Source organism: Ranitomeya variabilis, chromosome 6 (genome assembly GCF_051348905.1).
Source record: "Ranitomeya variabilis isolate aRanVar5 chromosome 6, aRanVar5.hap1, whole genome shotgun sequence".
In the NCBI taxonomy this organism is placed as follows: Eukaryota; Metazoa; Chordata; class Amphibia; order Anura; family Dendrobatidae; genus Ranitomeya; species Ranitomeya variabilis.
The window spans coordinates 480,153,933-480,173,998 of record NC_135237.1 but is presented as its reverse complement, the minus strand read 5'-3'; the positions used below and the strand labels follow the sequence as shown (position 1 = coordinate 480,173,998).

The following is a 20,066-nucleotide window of genomic DNA, read 5'->3' as shown; positions in this document are numbered from 1 at the left end:
GTTGCTCTTGTAGTTTGTCTGCTTATTAATCAGATTTTTATTTTTGAAGGATAATACCAGACTTGTGTGTGTTTTAGGGCGAGTTTCGTGTGTCAAGTTGTGTGTGTTGAGTTGCGTGTGGCGACATGCATGTAGCGACTTTTGTGAGATGAGTTTTGTGTGGTGACATGCGTGTAGCAACATTTTGTGTGTCGAGTTGCATGTGACAGGTTAGTGTAGCAAGTTGTGTGCAGCAAGTTTTGCGCATGGCGAGTTTTGCGCGTGGCGAGTTTTATGTGTGGTGCCTTTTGAGTATGTACAAGTTTTGTGTGAGGCAACTTTTGCATGTGTTGCAACTTTTGTGCATGTGACAATTTTTCTGCGTGTGCAAGTTTTGCGTGTGGCGAGTTTTCCATGAGGTGAGTTTTGCACGTGTGGCGAGTTTTGCATGTGGAGAGTTTTGCTCGTGGCGAGTTTTGAGCGGCGACTTTTGTGTTTCGACTTTTATGTGGCGAGGTTGGTGTATGTGTGGTGAAATGTGTGCTGAGGGTGATATATGTGTTCGAGCACGTGGTAGTGTGTGGCGCATTTTGTGTGTGTGTTCATATCCCCGTGGTGGTGTGGTGATTATCCCATGTCGGGGCCCCACCTTAGCAACTGTACAGTATATACTCTTTGGCACCATCGCTCTCATTCTTTAAGTCCCCCTTGTTCACATCTGGCAGCTGTTAATTTGCCTCCAACACTTTTCCTTTCATTTTTTCCCCATTATGTAGATAGGGGCAAAATTGTTTGGTGAAATGGAATGCGCGGGGTTAAAATTTCGCCTCACAACATAGCCTATGACGCTCTCGGGGTCCAGACGTGTGACTGTGCAAAATTTTGTGGCTGTAGCTGCGACGGTTCAGATGCCAATCCCGGACATACATACATACATACATACATACACACATTCAGCTTTATATATTAGATTGAGAGTCTTCAGTGGTTGATACCTTTTAATGGTTAACTGAAAAGATGGTAACAAATTACAAGCTTTCAAGACTACTCAGGTCTCTTCATCAGGCATAGACTAATACAAAATCTGAAGAATCACATATTTATACCCAGCACAGTAATAATGTCATAGATAAGACAGGTGATGTGAAGCAGAACTACCATTATGTGAGAGTGCTAAACAGTTATGTCCATAAATATTGGAACAGTTCATAGATAAGGAGTGTGAATGTTTTATTGTCCTCTGATTGGGGTCTGGTTCTGTGTTATGATGCCCTAACAAGGTATGAGGACATTACTAGTCATGGCACTGCCCCATATATCCAGATTCCACACCCAGCATTGGAAACAGTTAGGATAAATGCATTAATTTAATAATAATAATAATAATAATAATAATAATAATAATTATAATAATATAAATGGAAAATTCTGATTCCACAGCAAACACTGGACATACGTGGAATTACTTTCATAGAAATATTCCCGTGTGTGTGCCGGCTCAGATCACAACCTTCTAGCTTAATCACTGGTGGAAAACTGTCATCTGCGGGAAAAAGAAACTGATAACGTGTTAATTCATTGTTTCTTTTTTTCAGCAATTACATAAAGACATATCTAGAGCTAAATAAAATAAACATACAGTGGAAACGGAAAGTATTCAGACCCCTTTACATTTTTCACTCTTTGTTTCATTGCAGCCATTTGGTAAATTCAAAAAAGCTCATTTTTTCACATTAATGTACACTTTGCACCCCATCTTGACTGAAAAAAAAGAAATGTAGAAATTTCTGAAAATTTATTAAAAAAGAAAAACTGAAATATCACATGGTCATAAGTATTCAGACCCTTTGCTTATACACTCATATAAGTCACATTATGTCCATTTCCTTGTGATCCTCCTTGAGATGGTTCTACTCCTTCTTTGGAGTCCAGCTGTGTTTAACTAAACTGGTAGGCCTTGATTTGGAAAGGCGCACACCTGTCTATATAAGACCTCACAGCTCACAGTGCATGTCAGACCAAATGAGAATCATGAGGTCAAAGGAACTGGCAAAGGAGCTCAGAGACAGAACTGTGGCAAGTCACAGATCTGGCCAAGGTTACAACAGAATTTCTGCAATACTGAGGCCATGTGCACACGTTCAGTATTTTTTGCGTTTTTTTCGCATTTTTTCGCTATTAAAACATGATAAAAACGCGAAAAAAACGCTAACATATGCCTCCTATTATTTACAGTGTATTCTGCATTTCTTGTGCAAATGTTGCATTTTTTTCCGCGAAAAAATCGCATCGCGGAAAAAAAAGCAACATGTTCATTAACCCCTTCATGACCCAGACTATTTTGGCCTTAATGACCTTGCCGTTTTTTGCAATTCTGACCAGTGTCCCTTTATGAGGTAATAACTCGGGAACGCTTCAACGGATCGTAGCGATTCTGATATTGTTTTTTCGTGACATATTGGGCTTCATGTTAGTGGTAAATTTAGGTTGATAATTTCTGCGTTTATTTGTGAAAAAAATGGAAATTTGGCGAAAATTTTGCAATTTTCACATTTTGAATTTTTATTCTGTTAAACCAGAGAGTTATGTGACACAAAATAGTTAATAAATAACTTTTCCCACATGTCTACTTTACATCAGCACAATTTTGGAAACAACATTTTTTTTTGCTAGGAAGTTATAAGGGTTAAAATTTGACCAGTGATTTCTCATTTTTACAACAAAATTTACAAAACCATTTTTTTAGGGACCACCTCACATTTGAAGTCAATTTGAGGGTTCTATATGGCTGAAAATACCCAAAAGTGACACCATTCTGAAAACTGCACCCCTCAAGGTGCTCAAAACCACATTCAAGAAGTTTATTAACCCTTCAGGTGTTTCACAGCAGCAGAAGCAACATGGAAGTAAAAAATGAACATTTAACTTTTTAGTCACAAAAATGATCTTTTAGCAACAATTTTTTTATTTTCCCAAGGGTAAAAGGAGAAACTGGACCACGAAAGTTGTTGTCCAATTTGTTCTGAGTACGCTGATACCTCATATGTGGGGGTAAACCACTGTTTGGGCGCACGGCAGAACTCGGAAGGGAAGGAGCGCCATTTGACTTTTTGAATGAAAAATTGGCTCCAATCTTTAGCGGACACCATGTCGCGTTTGGAGAGCCCCCGTGTGCCTAAACATTGGAGCTCCCCCACAAGTGACCCCATTTTGGAAACTAGACACCCCAAGGAACTTATCTAGATGCATAGTGAGCACTTTAAACCCCCAGGTGCTTCACAAATTGATCCGTAAAAATGAAAAAGTACTTTTTTTTCACAAAAAAATTATTTTAGCCTCAATTTTTTAATTTTCACATGGGCAACAGGATAAAATGGATCCTAAAATTTGTTGGGCAATTTCTCCTGAGTACACTGATACCTCACATGTGGGGGTAAACCACTGTTTGGGCACATGGTAAGTCTCGGAAGGGAAGGAGCGCCATTTGACTTTTTGAATGAAAAATTATCTCCATCGTTAGCGGACACCATGTCGCGTTTGGAGAGCCCCTGTGTGACTAAACATTGGAGCTTCCCCACAAGTGACCTCATTTTGGAAAGGAGACCCCCCAAGGAACTTATCTAGATGCATAGTGAGCACTTTAAACCCTCAGGTGCTTCACAAATTGATCCGTAAAAATGAAAAAGTACTTTTTTTTCACAAAAAAATTCTTTTAGCCTCAATTTTTTAATTTTCACATGGGCGACAGGATAAAATGGATCCTAAAATTTGTTGGGCAATTTCTCCTGAGTACGCCGATACCTCATATGTGGGGGTAAACCACTGTTTGGGCGCATGGCAAGGCTCGGAAGGGAAGGTGCGCCATTTGACTTTTTGAATGGAAAAGTAGCTCCAATCGTTAGCGGACACCATGTCGCGTTTGGAGAGCCCCTGTGTGCCTAAACATTGGAGCTCCCCCACAAGTGACCCCATTTTGGAAACTAGACCCCCCAAGGAACTTATCTAGATGCATAGTGAGCACTTTAACCCAACAAGTGCTTCACAGAAGTTTATAACGCAGAGCCGTGAAAATAAAAAATAATTTTTCTTTCCTCAAAAATGATTTTTAGCCCAGAATTTTTTATTTTCCCAAGGGTAACAGGAGAAATTGGACCCCAAATGTTGTTGTCCAGTTTGTCCTGAGTACGATGATACCCCATATGTGGGGGTAAACCACTGTTTGGGTGCACGGCAGGGCTTGGAAGGGAAGGCACGCCATTTGGCTTTTTGAATGGAAAATTAGCTCCAATCATTAGCGGACACCATGTCGCGTTTGGAGAGCCCCTGTGTGCCTAAACATTGGAGCTTCCCCATAAGTGACCCCATTTTGGAAACTAGACCTCCCAAGGAACTAATCTAGATGTGTGGTGAGCACTTTGAACCCCCAAGTGCTTCACAGAAGTTTATAACGCAGAGCCATGAAAATAAAAAAATAATTTTTCTTTTCTCAAAAAATTTTTTTTAGCCCTGAATTTTTTTTTTTCCCATAGGTAACAGGGGAAATTTGACCCCAATAGTTGTTATCCAGTTTCTCCTGAGTATGCTGATACCCCATATGTGGGGGTAAACCACTGCTTGGGCACACGTCAGGGTTCGGAAGGGAAGTAGTGACGTTTTGAAATGCAGACTTTGATGGAATGCTCTGCGGGCGTCACGTTGCGTTTGCAGAGCCCCTGATGTGCCTAAACAGTAGAAACCCCCCACAAGTGACCCCATTTTGGAAACTAGACCCCCAAATGAACTTATCTAGATGTGTGGTGAGCACTTTGAACCCCTAAGTGCTTCACAGAAGTTTATAACGCAGAGCCGTGAAAATAATAAATACGTTTTCTTTCCTCAAAAAAAATTTTTTAGCCCTGATTTTTTTATTTTCCCAAGGGTAACAGGAGAAATTTGACCCCAAGAGTTGTTGTCCAGTTTCTCCTGAGTACGGTGATACCCCATATGTGGGGGTAAACCACTGTTTGGGCACATGCCGGAGCTCGGAAGTGAAGTAGTGACGTTTTGAAATGCAGACTTTGATGGAATGCTCTGCGGGCATCACGTTGCGTTTGCAGAGCCCCTGATGTGCCTAAACAGTAGAAACTCCCCACAAGTGACCCCATTTTGGAAACTAAACCCCCAAGGGAACTTATCTAGATGTGTGGTGAGCACTTTGAACCCCCAAGTGCTTCACAGAAGTTTATAACGCAGAGCCGTGAAAATAAAAAATCATTTTTCTTTCCTCAAAAATAATTTTTTAGCCCGCAATTTTTTATTTTCCCAAGGATTACAGGAGAAATTGGACCCCAAAAGTTGTTGATCAGTTTCTCCTGAGTACGCTGGTACCCCATATGTGGGGGTAAAGCACTGTTTGGGCACACGTCGGGGCTCGGAAGGGAGAGAGCACCATTTTACTTTTTCAACGCAAGATTGGCTGGAATCAATGGTGGCACCGTGTCGCGTTTGGAGACCCCCTGATGTGCCTAAAAAGTGGAAACCCCTCAATTCTAACTCCAACACTAACCCCAACACACCCCTAACTCTAATCCCAACCCTAACCACAACCCTAACCCCAACACACCCCTAACCCTAGTCTTACCCCTAATTCCAACCCTAAGGCTATGTGCTCACGTTGCGGATTTGTGTGGATTTTTCCGCAGTTTTTGAAAAATCTGCAGGTAAAACGCACTGCGCTTTACCTGCGGATTTACAGCGGATTTCCAGTGTTTTTTGTGTGGATTTCACTTGCGGATTCCTATTATGGAGCAGGTGTAAAACGCTGCGGAATTGCACAAAGAATTGACATGCTGCGGAAAATACAACGCAGCGTTTCCGCGCTGTATTTTCCGCACCATGGGCACAGCGGATTTGGTTTTCCATAGGTTTACGTGGTACTGTAAACGTGATGGAAAACTGATACGAATCCGCAGCGAGCAATCCGCTGCGGATCCGCAGCCAAATCCGCACCGTGTGCACATAGCCTAATTCTAACCCTAATTCTAACCCTAATTCTAACCCTAAGTGCAACCCTAGCCCTAAGTGCAACCTTAGCCCTAAGTGCAACCCTAGCCCTAAGTGCAACCCTTGTGCAACCCTAAGTGCAACCCTAAGTGCAACCCTAGCCCTAAGTGCAACCCTAAGTGCAACCCTAAGTGCAACCCTAAGTGCAACCCTAAGTGCAACCCTAGCCCTAAGTGCAACCCTAAGTGCAACCCTAAGTGCAACCCTAGCCCTAAGTGCAACCCTAAGTGCAACCCTAAGTGCAACCCTACCCCTAACCGTACCCCTAACCGTACCCCTAACCCTACCCCTAACCCTAACCCTAATGGAAAAACAAAAATAATTATATTTTCTGTATTTTATTATTGTCCCTACCTATGGGGGTGATAAAGGGGGTGATTTATTTACTATTTTTTTTATTTTGATCGCTGTGATAGAACTTATCACAGCGACCAAAATGTGCAGGAACGAATCTGCCGGCTGGCAGATTCGGCGGGCGCACTGCGCATGCGCCTGCCATTTTCCAAGATGGCGGCGCCCATGAAGCAGACGGCCGGACACCGGGAGGGACATCGGAGCTAGGTAAGTATGGGGGGGTGGGACCGGAACACGGGGGGGGGGGATCGGAGGACCTGGGGAGCGGACAGGAGGACCGGGGGAGCCGACAGGAGGGAGGAGGGGAGCGGAACGGAGATCGGGGCAAAAAGGACGACTGGGGGGGCGATCGGTGGGGTGGGGTGGGGGCAGATCGGGGTCTCCAGCCATGGCAGATGCTATTGCAGCATCGGCCATGGCTGGATTGTAATATTTCACCATTTTCATAGGTGAAATATTACAAATCGCTCTGATTGGCAGTTTCATTTTCAACAGCCAATCAGAGCGATCGTTGCCACGGGGGGGTGAAGCCACCCCCCCTGGGCTGAAGTACCACTCCCCCTGTCTCTGCAGATCGGGTAAAATGGGAGTTAACCCCTTCACCCGATCTGCAGGGACGCGATCATTCTGTGACACAGCATATGCGTCACAGGTCGGATTGGCACCGACTTTCATGACGCATACGCTGTGTCACAGGTCGGGAAGGGGTTAAAAATGCGGAATTGCGGGGATTCCGCACACCGAGGAATGCATTGATCTGCTTACTTTCCGCATAGGGCTGTGCACACCATGCGGGAAGTAACATACCTCCCAACCGTCCCGGATCCCGCGGGACTGTCCTGATTTTGACAGTCAGCCCCGGAATCCCGGGCGGGACACTAATGTCCCGCACTACGTGCCTAGGGTGGGGACAATGCAGGGGGCGGCACCTGAGTAGCTTAGGTTTGTGGCTGTTTTTTTTTTCTTATACATGTTGGGTCTCCTCCCGACCGATCCCGCCCCCTGTGTGTGCGGCGCTGCCACGCTGAGGCAGAGAGCCAGCAGCGATCAAGATGAGAGGTCAGCGACTCACCTCCCTCCTGTGTGTGCACGGAGCTCCGGCTTCTCCTGCTCTTAGCTGCTATCCCGGCAGAGAAGGAGAGACGGGGGAGGTGCCGGGACAGTGCAGAGCTGTGAGCAGCCGGAGAAACTGAAGAGCTGCACATGGACAGATCAGCCGCCCCTGCACCACAGAGGAGATTGTGTGTGTGTGATGTGTGTGTGTGATGTGTGTGTGTGTGTGTGTGTGTGTGTGAGATGTGTGTGTGTGTCTGATGCTGCATGTGTGTGTCATTGTGTGTGTGTGATGCTGCATTTGTGTGTGTGTCATGTGTGTATGAGGTATCTGGTGTGTGTGATGGCTGGGTGTGTGTGTGATGGCTGGGTGTGTGTGTGTGATGGCTGGGTGTGTGTGTGTGTGATGGCTGTGTGTGTGTGATGGCTGTGTGTGTGTGTGATGGCTGGGTGTGTGTGTGTGTGATGGCTGCGTGTGTGTGTGTGATGGCTGCGTGTGTGTGTGATGGCTGCGTGTGTGTGTGTGATGGCTGCGTGTGTGTGTGTGATGGCTGCGTGTGTGTGTGTGATGGCTGCGTGTGTGTGTGTGATGGCTGCGTGTGTGTGTGATGGCTGCGTGTGTGTGTGATGGCTGCGTGTGTGTGTGTGATGGCTGCGTGTGTGTGTGATGGCTGCGTGTGTGTGTGATGGCTGCGTGTGTGTGTGTGATGGCTGCGTGTGTGTATGTGATGGCTGCGTGTGTGTGTGTGATGGCTGCGTGTGTGTGATGACTGCGTGTGTGTGTGATGACTGCGTGTGTGTGTGATGGCTGTGTGTGTGTGTGTGATGGCTGCGTATGTGATGCATTTGTGTCAAAGCTGCATGTGTTTGTGAGCTGCGTTTGTGATGCTGCGTGTGTATGTGTGATACTGTGTGTGTGATGCTGCATGTGTGTGAGCTGCGTGCGTGTGTGAGCTGTGTGTGAGCTGTGTGCGTGTGCATGTGTGTGAGCGTGTGTGTGAGCTGCGTGCCTGTATGTCATTATACAGTATGGAGAACTGTGGCCATTATACAGTATGGAGCATCATGTGCGGTCATTATACAGTATGCAGCATCATGTGCGGTCATTATACAGTATGAAGCATCATGTGCAGCCAGCATACAGTATGGAGCATCATGTGTGGTCATCATACAGTATGGAGCATCATGTGCGTTCATTATACAGTATGGAGCATCATGTGCAGTCATTATACAGTATGGAGCGTCATGTGCGGCCATTATATGGTATGGAGCATCATGTGCAGTCATTATACAGTATAAAAATGAAAAAGTACTTTTTTTTCACAAAAAAATTATTTTAGCCTCAATTTTTTAATTTTCACATGGGCAACAGGATAAAATGGATCCTAAAATTTGTTGGGCAATTTCTCCTGAGTACACTGATACCTCACATGTGGGGGTAAACCACTGTTTGGGCACATGGTAAGTCTCGGAAGGGAAGGAGCGCCATTTGACTTTTTGAATGAAAAATTATCTCCATCGTTAGCGGACACCATGTCGCGTTTGGAGAGCCCCTGTGTGACTAAACATTGGAGCTTCCCCACAAGTGACCTCATTTTGGAAAGGAGACCCCCCAAGGAACTTATCTAGATGCATAGTGAGCACTTTAAACCCTCAGGTGCTTCACAAATTGATCCGTAAAAATGAAAAAGTACTTTTTTTTCACAAAAAAATTCTTTTAGCCTCAATTTTTTAATTTTCACATGGGCGACAGGATAAAATGGATCCTAAAATTTGTTGGGCAATTTCTCCTGAGTACGCCGATACCTCATATGTGGGGGTAAACCACTGTTTGGGCGCATGGCAAGGCTCGGAAGGGAAGGTGCGCCATTTGACTTTTTGAATGGAAAAGTAGCTCCAATCGTTAGCGGACACCATGTCGCGTTTGGAGAGCCCCTGTGTGCCTAAACATTGGAGCTCCCCCACAAGTGACCCCATTTTGGAAACTAGACCCCCCAAGGAACTTATCTAGATGCATAGTGAGCACTTTAACCCAACAAGTGCTTCACAGAAGTTTATAACGCAGAGCCGTGAAAATAAAAAATAATTTTTCTTTCCTCAAAAATGATTTTTAGCCCAGAATTTTTTATTTTCCCAAGGGTAACAGGAGAAATTGGACCCCAAATGTTGTTGTCCAGTTTGTCCTGAGTACGATGATACCCCATATGTGGGGGTAAACCACTGTTTGGGTGCACGGCAGGGCTTGGAAGGGAAGGCACGCCATTTGGCTTTTTGAATGGAAAATTAGCTCCAATCATTAGCGGACACCATGTCGCGTTTGGAGAGCCCCTGTGTGCCTAAACATTGGAGCTTCCCCATAAGTGACCCCATTTTGGAAACTAGACCTCCCAAGGAACTAATCTAGATGTGTGGTGAGCACTTTGAACCCCCAAGTGCTTCACAGAAGTTTATAACGCAGAGCCATGAAAATAAAAAAATAATTTTTCTTTTCTCAAAAAATTTTTTTTAGCCCTGAATTTTTTTTTTTCCCATAGGTAACAGGGGAAATTTGACCCCAATAGTTGTTATCCAGTTTCTCCTGAGTATGCTGATACCCCATATGTGGGGGTAAACCACTGCTTGGGCACACGTCAGGGTTCGGAAGGGAAGTAGTGACGTTTTGAAATGCAGACTTTGATGGAATGCTCTGCGGGCGTCACGTTGCGTTTGCAGAGCCCCTGATGTGCCTAAACAGTAGAAACCCCCCACAAGTGACCCCATTTTGGAAACTAGACCCCCAAATGAACTTATCTAGATGTGTGGTGAGCACTTTGAACCCCTAAGTGCTTCACAGAAGTTTATAACGCAGAGCCGTGAAAATAATAAATACGTTTTCTTTCCTCAAAAAAATTTTTTTAGCCCTGATTTTTTTATTTTCCCAAGGGTAACAGGAGAAATTTGACCCCAAGAGTTGTTGTCCAGTTTCTCCTGAGTACGGTGATACCCCATATGTGGGGGTAAACCACTGTTTGGGCACATGCCGGAGCTCGGAAGTGAAGTAGTGACGTTTTGAAATGCAGACTTTGATGCAATGCTCTGCGGGCATCACGTTGCGTTTGCAGAGCCCCTGATGTGCCTAAACAGTAGAAACTCCCCACAAGTGACCCCATTTTGGAAACTAAACCCCCAAGGGAACTTATCTAGATGTGTGGTGAGCACTTTGAACCCCCAAGTGCTTCACAGAAGTTTATAACGCAGAGCCGTGAAAATAAAAAATCATTTTTCTTTCCTCAAAAATAATTTTTTAGCCCGCAATTTTTTATTTTCCCAAGGATTACAGGAGAAATTGGACCCCAAAAGTTGTTGATCAGTTTCTCCTGAGTACGCTGGTACCCCATATGTGGGGGTAAAGCACTGTTTGGGCACACGTCGGGGCTCGGAAGGGAGAGAGCACCATTTTACTTTTTCAACGCAAGATTGGCTGGAATCAATGGTGGCACCGTGTCGCGTTTGGAGACCCCCTGATGTGCCTAAAAAGTGGAAACCCCTCAATTCTAACTCCAACACTAACCCCAACACACCCCTAACTCTAATCCCAACCCTAACCACAACCCTAACCCCAACACACCCCTAACCCTAGTCTTACCCCTAATTCCAACCCTAAGGCTATGTGCTCACGTTGCGGATTTGTGTGGATTTTTCCGCAGTTTTTGAAAAATCTGCAGGTAAAACGCACTGCGCTTTACCTGCGGATTTACAGCGGATTTCCAGTGTTTTTTTGTGTGGATTTCACTTGCGGATTCCTATTATGGAGCAGGTGTAAAACGCTGCGGAATTGCACAAAGAATTGACATGCTGCGGAAAATACAACGCAGCGTTTCCGCGCTGTATTTTCCGCACCATGGGCACAGCGGATTTGGTTTTCCATAGGTTTACGTGGTACTGTAAACGTGATGGAAAACTGATACGAATCCGCAGCGAGCAATCCGCTGCGGATCCGCAGCCAAATCCGCACCGTGTGCACATAGCCTAATTCTAACCCTAATTCTAACCCTAATTCTAACCCTAAGTGCAACCCTAGCCCTAAGTGCAACCTTAGCCCTAAGTGCAACCCTAGCCCTAAGTGCAACCCTTGTGCAACCCTAAGTGCAACCCTAAGTGCAACCCTAGCCCTAAGTGCAACCCTAAGTGCAACCCTAAGTGCAACCCTAAGTGCAACCCTAGCCCTAAGTGCAACCCTAAGTGCAACCCTAAGTGCAACCCTAAGTGCAACCCTAGCCCTAAGTGCAACCCTAAGTGCAACCCTAAGTGCAACCCTAGCCCTAAGTGCAACCCTAAGTGCAACCCTAAGTGCAACCCTACCCCTAACCCTACCCCTAACCGTACCCCTAACCCTACCCCTAACCCTAACCCTAATGGAAAAACAAAAATAATTATATTTTCTGTATTTTATTATTGTCCCTACCTATGGGGGTGATAAAGGGGGTGATTTATTTACTATTTTTTTTATTTTGATCGCTGTGATAGAACTTATCACAGCGACCAAAATGTGCAGGAACGAATCTGCCGGCTGGCAGATTCGGCGGGCGCACTGCGCATGCACCCGCCATTTTCCAAGATGGCGGCGCCCATGAAGCAGACGGCCGGACACCGGGAGGGACATCGGAGCTAGGTAAGTATGGGGGGGTGGGACCGGAACACGGGGGGGGGGGATCGGAGGACCTGGGGAGCGGACAGGAGGACCGGGGGAGCCGACAGGAGGGAGGAGGGGAGCGGAACGGAGATCGGGGCAAAAAGGACGACTGGGGGGGCGATCGGTGGGGTGGGGTGGGGGCAGATCGGGGTCTCCAGCCATGGCAGATGCTATTGCAGCATCGGCCATGGCTGGATTGTAATATTTCACCATTTTCATAGGTGAAATATTACAAATCGCTCTGATTGGCAGTTTCATTTTCAACAGCCAATCAGAGCGATCGTTGCCACGGGGGGGTGAAGCCACCCCCCCTGGGCTGAAGTACCACTCCCCCTGTCTCTGCAGATCGGGTAAAATGGGAGTTAACCCCTTCACCCGATCTGCAGGGACGCGATCATTCTGTGACACAGCATATGCGTCACAGGTCGGATTGGCACCGACTTTCATGACGCATACGCTGTGTCACAGGTCGGGAAGGGGTTAAAAATGCGGAATTGCGGGGATTCCGCACACCGAGGAATGCATTGATCTGCTTACTTTCCGCATAGGGCTGTGCACACCATGCGGGAAGTAACATACCTCCCAACCGTCCCGGATCCCGCGGGACTGTCCTGATTTTGACAGTCAGCCCCGGAATCCCGGGCGGGACACTAATGTCCCGCACTACGTGCCTAGGGTGGGGACAATGCAGGGGGCGGCACCTGAGTAGCTTAGGTTTGTGGCTGTTTTTTTTTTCTTATACATGCTGGGTCTCCTCCCGACCGATCCCGCCCCCTGTGTGTGCGGCGCTGCCACGCTGAGGCAGAGAGCCAGCAGCGATCAAGATGAGAGGTCAGCGACTCACCTCCCTCCTGTGTGTGCACGGAGCTCCGGCTTCTCCTGCTCTTAGCTGCTATCCCGGCAGAGAAGGAGAGACGGGGGAGGTGCCGGGACAGTGCAGAGCTGTGAGCAGCCGGAGAAACTGAAGAGCTGCACATGGACAGATCAGCCGCCCCTGCACCACAGAGGAGATTGTGTGTGTGTGATGTGTGTGTGTGATGTGTGTGTGTGTGTGTGTGTGTGTGTGTGTGAGATGTGTGTGTGTGTCTGATGCTGCATGTGTGTGTCATTGTGTGTGTGTGATGCTGCATTTGTGTGTGTGTCATGTGTGTATGAGGTATCTGGTGTGTGTGATGGCTGGGTGTGTGTGTGATGGCTGGGTGTGTGTGTGTGATGGCTGGGTGTGTGTGTGTGTGATGGCTGTGTGTGTGTGATGGCTGTGTGTGTGTGTGATGGCTGGGTGTGTGTGTGTGTGATGGCTGCGTGTGTGTGTGTGATGGCTGCGTGTGTGTGTGATGGCTGCGTGTGTGTGTGTGATGGCTGCGTGTGTGTGTGTGATGGCTGCGTGTGTGTGTGTGATGGCTGCGTGTGTGTGTGTGATGGCTGCGTGTGTGTGTGATGGCTGCGTGTGTGTGTGATGGCTGCGTGTGTGTGTGTGATGGCTGCGTGTGTGTGTGATGGCTGCGTGTGTGTGATGGCTGCGTGTGTGTGTGTGATGGCTGCGTGTGTGTATGTGATGGCTGCGTGTGTGTGTGTGATGGCTGCGTGTGTGTGTGTGATGACTGCGTGTGTGTGTGATGACTGCGTGTGTGTGTGATGGCTGTGTGTGTGTGTGTGATGGCTGCGTATGTGATGCATTTGTGTCAAAGCTGCATGTGTTTGTGAGCTGCGTTTGTGATGCTGCGTGTGTATGTGTGATACTGTGTGTGTGATGCTGCATGTGTGTGAGCTGCGTGCGTGTGTGAGCTGTGTGTGAGCTGTGTGCGTGTGCATGTGTGTGAGCGTGTGTGTGAGCTGCGTGCCTGTATGTCATTATACAGTATGGAGAACTGTGGCCATTATACAGTATGGAGCATCATGTGCGGTCATTATACAGTATGCAGCATCATGTGCGGTCATTATACAGTATGAAGCATCATGTGCAGCCAGCATACAGTATGGAGCATCATGTGTGGTCATCATACAGTATGGAGCATCATGTGCGTTCATTATACAGTATGGAGCATCATGTGCAGTCATTATACAGTATGGAGCGTCATGTGCGGCCATTATATGGTATGGAGCATCATGTGCAGTCATTATACAGTATAAAAATGAAAAAGTACTTTTTTTTCACAAAAAAATTATTTTAGCCTCAATTTTTTAATTTTCACATGGGCAACAGGATAAAATGGATCCTAAAATTTGTTGGGCAATTTCTCCTGAGTACACTGATACCTCACATGTGGGGGTAAACCACTGTTTGGGCACATGGTAAGTCTCGGAAGGGAAGGAGCGCCATTTGACTTTTTGAATGAAAAATTATCTCCATCGTTAGCGGACACCATGTCGCGTTTGGAGAGCCCCTGTGTGACTAAACATTGGAGCTTCCCCACAAGTGACCTCATTTTGGAAAGGAGACCCCCCAAGGAACTTATCTAGATGCATAGTGAGCACTTTAAACCCTCAGGTGCTTCACAAATTGATCCGTAAAAATGAAAAAGTACTTTTTTTTCACAAAAAAATTCTTTTAGCCTCAATTTTTTAATTTTCACATGGGCGACAGGATAAAATGGATCCTAAAATTTGTTGGGCAATTTCTCCTGAGTACGCCGATACCTCATATGTGGGGGTAAACCACTGTTTGGGCGCATGGCAAGGCTCGGAAGGGAAGGTGCGCCATTTGACTTTTTGAATGGAAAAGTAGCTCCAATCGTTAGCGGACACCATGTCGCGTTTGGAGAGCCCCTGTGTGCCTAAACATTGGAGCTCCCCCACAAGTGACCCCATTTTGGAAACTAGACCCCCCAAGGAACTTATCTAGATGCATAGTGAGCACTTTAACCCAACAAGTGCTTCACAGAAGTTTATAACGCAGAGCCGTGAAAATAAAAAATAATTTTTCTTTCCTCAAAAATGATTTTTAGCCCAGAATTTTTTATTTTCCCAAGGGTAACAGGAGAAATTGGACCCCAAATGTTGTTGTCCAGTTTGTCCTGAGTACGATGATACCCCATATGTGGGGGTAAACCACTGTTTGGGTGCACGGCAGGGCTTGGAAGGGAAGGCACGCCATTTGGCTTTTTGAATGGAAAATTAGCTCCAATCATTAGCGGACACCATGTCGCGTTTGGAGAGCCCCTGTGTGCCTAAACATTGGAGCTTCCCCATAAGTGACCCCATTTTGGAAACTAGACCTCCCAAGGAACTAATCTAGATGTGTGGTGAGCACTTTGAACCCCCAAGTGCTTCACAGAAGTTTATAACGCAGAGCCATGAAAATAAAAAAATAATTTTTATTTTCTCAAAAAATTTTTTTTAGCCCTGAATTTTTTTTTTCCCATAGGTAACAGGGGAAATTTGACCCCAATAGTTGTTATCCAGTTTCTCCTGAGTATGCTGATACCCCATATGTGGGGGTAAACCACTGCTTGGGCACACGTCAGGGTTCGGAAGGGAAGTAGTGACGTTTTGAAATGCAGACTTTGATGGAATGCTCTGCGGGCGTCACGTTGCGTTTGCAGAGCCCCTGATGTGCCTAAACAGTAGAAACCCCCCACAAGTGACCCCATTTTGGAAACTAGACCCCCAAATGAACTTATCTAGATGTGTGGTGAGCACTTTGAACCCCTAAGTGCTTCACAGAAGTTTATAACGCAGAGCCGTGAAAATAATAAATACGTTTTCTTTCCTCAAAAAAAATTTTTTAGCCCTGATTTTTTTATTTTCCCAAGGGTAACAGGAGAAATTTGACCCCAAGAGTTGTTGTCCAGTTTCTCCTGAGTACGGTGATACCCCATATGTGGGGGTAAACCACTGTTTGGGCACATGCCGGAGCTCGGAAGTGAAGTAGTGACGTTTTGAAATGCAGACTTTGATGGAATGCTCTGCGGGCATCACGTTGCGTTTGCAGAGCCCCTGATGTGCCTAAACAGTAGAAACTCCCCACAAGTGACCCCATTTTGGAAACTAAACCCCCAAGGGAACTTATCTAGATGTGTGGTGAGCACTTTGAACCCCCAAGTGCTTCACAGAAGTTTATAACGCAGAGCCGTGAAAATAAAAAATCATTTTTCTTTCCTCAAAAATAATTTTTTAGCCCGCAATTTTTTATTTTCCCAAGGATTACAGGAGAAATTGGACCCCAAAAGTTGTTGATCAGTTTCTCCTGAGTACGCTGGTACCCCATATGTGGGGGTAAAGCACTGTTTGGGCACACGTCGGGGCTCGGAAGGGAGAGAGCACCATTTTACTTTTTCAACGCAAGATTGGCTGGAATCAATGGTGGCACCGTGTCGCGTTTGGAGACCCCCTGATGTGCCTAAAAAGTGGAAACCCCTCAATTCTAACTCCAACACTAACCCCAACACACCCCTAACTCTAATCCCAACCCTAACCACAACCCTAACCCCAACACACCCCTAACCCTAGTCTTACCCCTAATTCCAACCCTAAGGCTATGTGCTCACGTTGCGGATTTGTGTGGATTTTTCCGCAGTTTTTGAAAAATCTGCAGGTAAAACGCACTGCGCTTTACCTGCGGATTTACAGCGGATTTCCAGTGTTTTTTGTGTGGATTTCACTTGCGGATTCCTATTATGGAGCAGGTGTAAAACGCTGCGGAATTGCACAAAGAATTGACATGCTGCGGAAAATACAACGCAGCGTTTCCGCGCTGTATTTTCCGCACCATGGGCACAGCGGATTTGGTTTTCCATAGGTTTACGTGGTACTGTAAACGTGATGGAAAACTGATACGAATCCGCAGCGAGCAATCCGCTGCGGATCCGCAGCCAAATCCGCACCGTGTGCACATAGCCTAATTCTAACCCTAATTCTAACCCTAATTCTAACCCTAAGTGCAACCCTAGCCCTAAGTGCAACCTTAGCCCTAAGTGCAACCCTAGCCCTAAGTGCAACCCTTGTGCAACCCTAAGTGCAACCCTAAGTGCAACCCTAGCCCTAAGTGCAACCCTAAGTGCAACCCTAAGTGCAACCCTAAGTGCAACCCTAGCCCTAAGTGCAACCCTAAGTGCAACCCTAAGTGCAACCCTAAGTGCAACCCTAGCCCTAAGTGCAACCCTAAGTGCAACCCTAAGTGCAACCCTAGCCCTAAGTGCAACCCTAAGTGCAACCCTAAGTGCAACCCTACCCCTAACCCTACCCCTAACCGTACCCCTAACCCTACCCCTAACCCTAACCCTAATGGAAAAACAAAAATAATTATATTTTCTGTATTTTATTATTGTCCCTACCTATGGGGGTGATAAAGGGGGTGATTTATTTACTATTTTTTTTATTTTGATCGCTGTGATAGAACTTATCACAGCGACCAAAATGTGCAGGAACGAATCTGCCGGCTGGCAGATTCGGCGGGCGCACTGCGCATGCGCCCGCCATTTTCCAAGATGGCGGCGCCCATGAAGCAGACGGCCGGACACCGGGAGGGACATCGGAGCTAGGTAAGTATGGGGGGGTGGGACCGGAACACGGGGGGGGGGGGATCGGAGGACCTGGGGAGCGGACAGGAGGACCGGGGGAGCCGACAGGAGGGAGGAGGGGAGCGGAACGGAGATCGGGGCAAAAAGGACGACTGGGGGGGCGATCGGTGGGGTGGGGTGGGGGCAGATCGGGGTCTCCAGCCATGGCAGATGCTATTGCAGCATCGGCCATGGCTGGATTGTAATATTTCACCATTTTCATAGGTGAAATATTACAAATCGCTCTGATTGGCAGTTTCATTTTCAACAGCCAATCAGAGCGATCGTTGCCACGGGGGGGTGAAGCCACCCCCCCTGGGCTGAAGTACCACTCCCCCTGTCTCTGCAGATCGGGTAAAATGGGAGTTAACCCCTTCACCCGATCTGCAGGGACGCGATCATTCTGTGACACAGCATATGCGTCACAGGTCGGATTGGCACCGACTTTCATGACGCATACGCTGTGTCACAGGTCGGGAAGGGGTTAAAAATGCGGAATTGCGGGGATTCCGCACACCGAGGAATGCATTGATCTGCTTACTTTCCGCATAGGGCTGTGCACACCATGCGGGAAGTAACATACCTCCCAACCGTCCCGGATCCCGCGGGACTGTCCTGATTTTGACAGTCAGCCCCGGAATCCCGGGCGGGACACTAATGTCCCGCACTACGTGCCTAGGGTGGGGACAATGCAGGGGGCGGCACCTGAGTAGCTTAGGTTTGTGGCTGTTTTTTTTTTCTTATACATGCTGGGTCTCCTCCCGACCGATCCCGCCCCCTGTGTGTGCGGCGCTGCCACGCTGAGGCAGAGAGCCAGCAGCGATCAAGATGAGAGGTCAGCGACTCACCTCCCTCCTGTGTGTGCACGGAGCTCCGGCTTCTCCTGCTCTTAGCTGCTATCCCGGCAGAGAAGGAGAGACGGGGGAGGTGCCGGGACAGTGCAGAGCTGTGAGCAGCCGGAGAAACTGAAGAGCTGCACATGGACAGATCAGCCGCCCCTGCACCACAGAGGAGATTGTGTGTGTGTGATGTGTGTGTGTGATGTGTGTGTGTGTGTGTGTGTGTGAGATGTGTGTGTGTGTCTGATGCTGCATGTGTGTGTCATTGTGTGTGTGTGATGCTGCATTTGTGTGTGTGTCATGTGTGTATGAGGTATCTGGTGTGTGTGATGGCTGGGTGTGTGTGTGATGGCTGGGTGTGTGTGTGTGATGGCTGGGTGTGTGTGTGTGTGATGGCTGTGTGTGTGTGATGGCTGTGTGTGTGTGTGATGGCTGGGTGTGTGTGTGTGTGATGGCTGCGTGTGTGTGTGTGTGATGGCTGCGTGTGTGTGTGATGGCTGCGTGTGTGTGTGTGATGGCTGCGTGTGTGTGTGTGATGGCTGCGTGTGTGTGTGTGATGGCTGCGTGTGTGTGTGATGGCTGCGTGTGTGTGTGATGGCTGCGTGTGTGTGTGTGATGGCTGCGTGTGTGTGTGATGGCTGCGTGTGTGTGTGATGGCTGCGTGTGTGTGTGTGATGGCTGCGTGTGTGTATGTGATGGCTGCGTGTGTGTGTGTGATGGCTGCGTGTGTGTGTGTGATGACTGCGTGTGTGTGTGATGACTGCGTGTGTGTGTGATGGCTGTGTGTGTGTGTGTGATGGCTGCGTATGTGATGCATTTGTGTCAAAGCTGCATGTGTTTGTGAGCTGCGTTTGTGATGCTGCGTGTGTATGTGTGATACTGTGTGTGTGATGCTGCATGTGTGTGAGCTGCGTGCGTGTGTGAGCTGTGTGTGAGCTGTGTGCGTGTGCATGTGTGTGAGCGTGTGTGTGAGCTGCGTGCCTGTATGTCATTATACAGTATGGAGAACTGTGGCCATTATACAGTATGGAGCATCATGTGCGGTCATTATACAGTATGCAGCATCATGTGCGGTCATTATACAGTATGAAGCATCATGTGCAGCCAGCATACAGTATGGAGCATCATGTGTGGTCATCATACAGTATGGAGCATCATGTGCGTTCATTATACAGTATGGAGCATCATGTGCAGTCATTATACAGTATGGAGCGTCATGTGCGGCCATTATATGGTATGGAGCATCATGTGCAGTCATTATACAGTATGGAGCATCATGTGCGGCCATTATACGGTATGCATGCCGTCATTATACAGTATGGAGCGTCATGTGTGTTCATTATACAGTATGGAGCGTCATGTGTGGCCATTATACAGTATGGGGCATCATGTGCGGTCATTATACAGTATGGAGCATCATGTGCGGTCATTATACAGTATGGAGCATCATGTGCGGCCATTATACAGTATGGAGCATCATGTGCCGTCATTATACAATATGGAGCATCATGTGCAGCCAGTATACAGTATGGAGCATCATGTGCGGTCATTATACAATATGGAGCATCATGTGCGGTCATTATACAGTATGGAGCATCATGTGTGGCCATTATACAGTATGAAGCGTCA

The 20,066-nt window shown here is 47.2% G+C and overlaps 1 protein-coding gene across 2 annotated transcripts in view; it reads right to left on the bottom strand.

Annotated features, from left to right (window-relative positions):
• The window catches only part of LY96 (lymphocyte antigen 96), a 68,649-nt gene that overhangs the window by 32,070 nt on the left and 16,513 nt on the right, over window positions 1–20,066 (bottom strand). For both annotated transcript variants that reach the window (XM_077270667.1, XM_077270666.1), the window contains exon 2: window positions 1,436–1,522. In XM_077270667.1, the coding sequence (XP_077126782.1) occupies window positions 1,436–1,522 (87 nt within the window). The remainder of the gene's footprint in view (window positions 1–1,435; window positions 1,523–20,066) is intronic.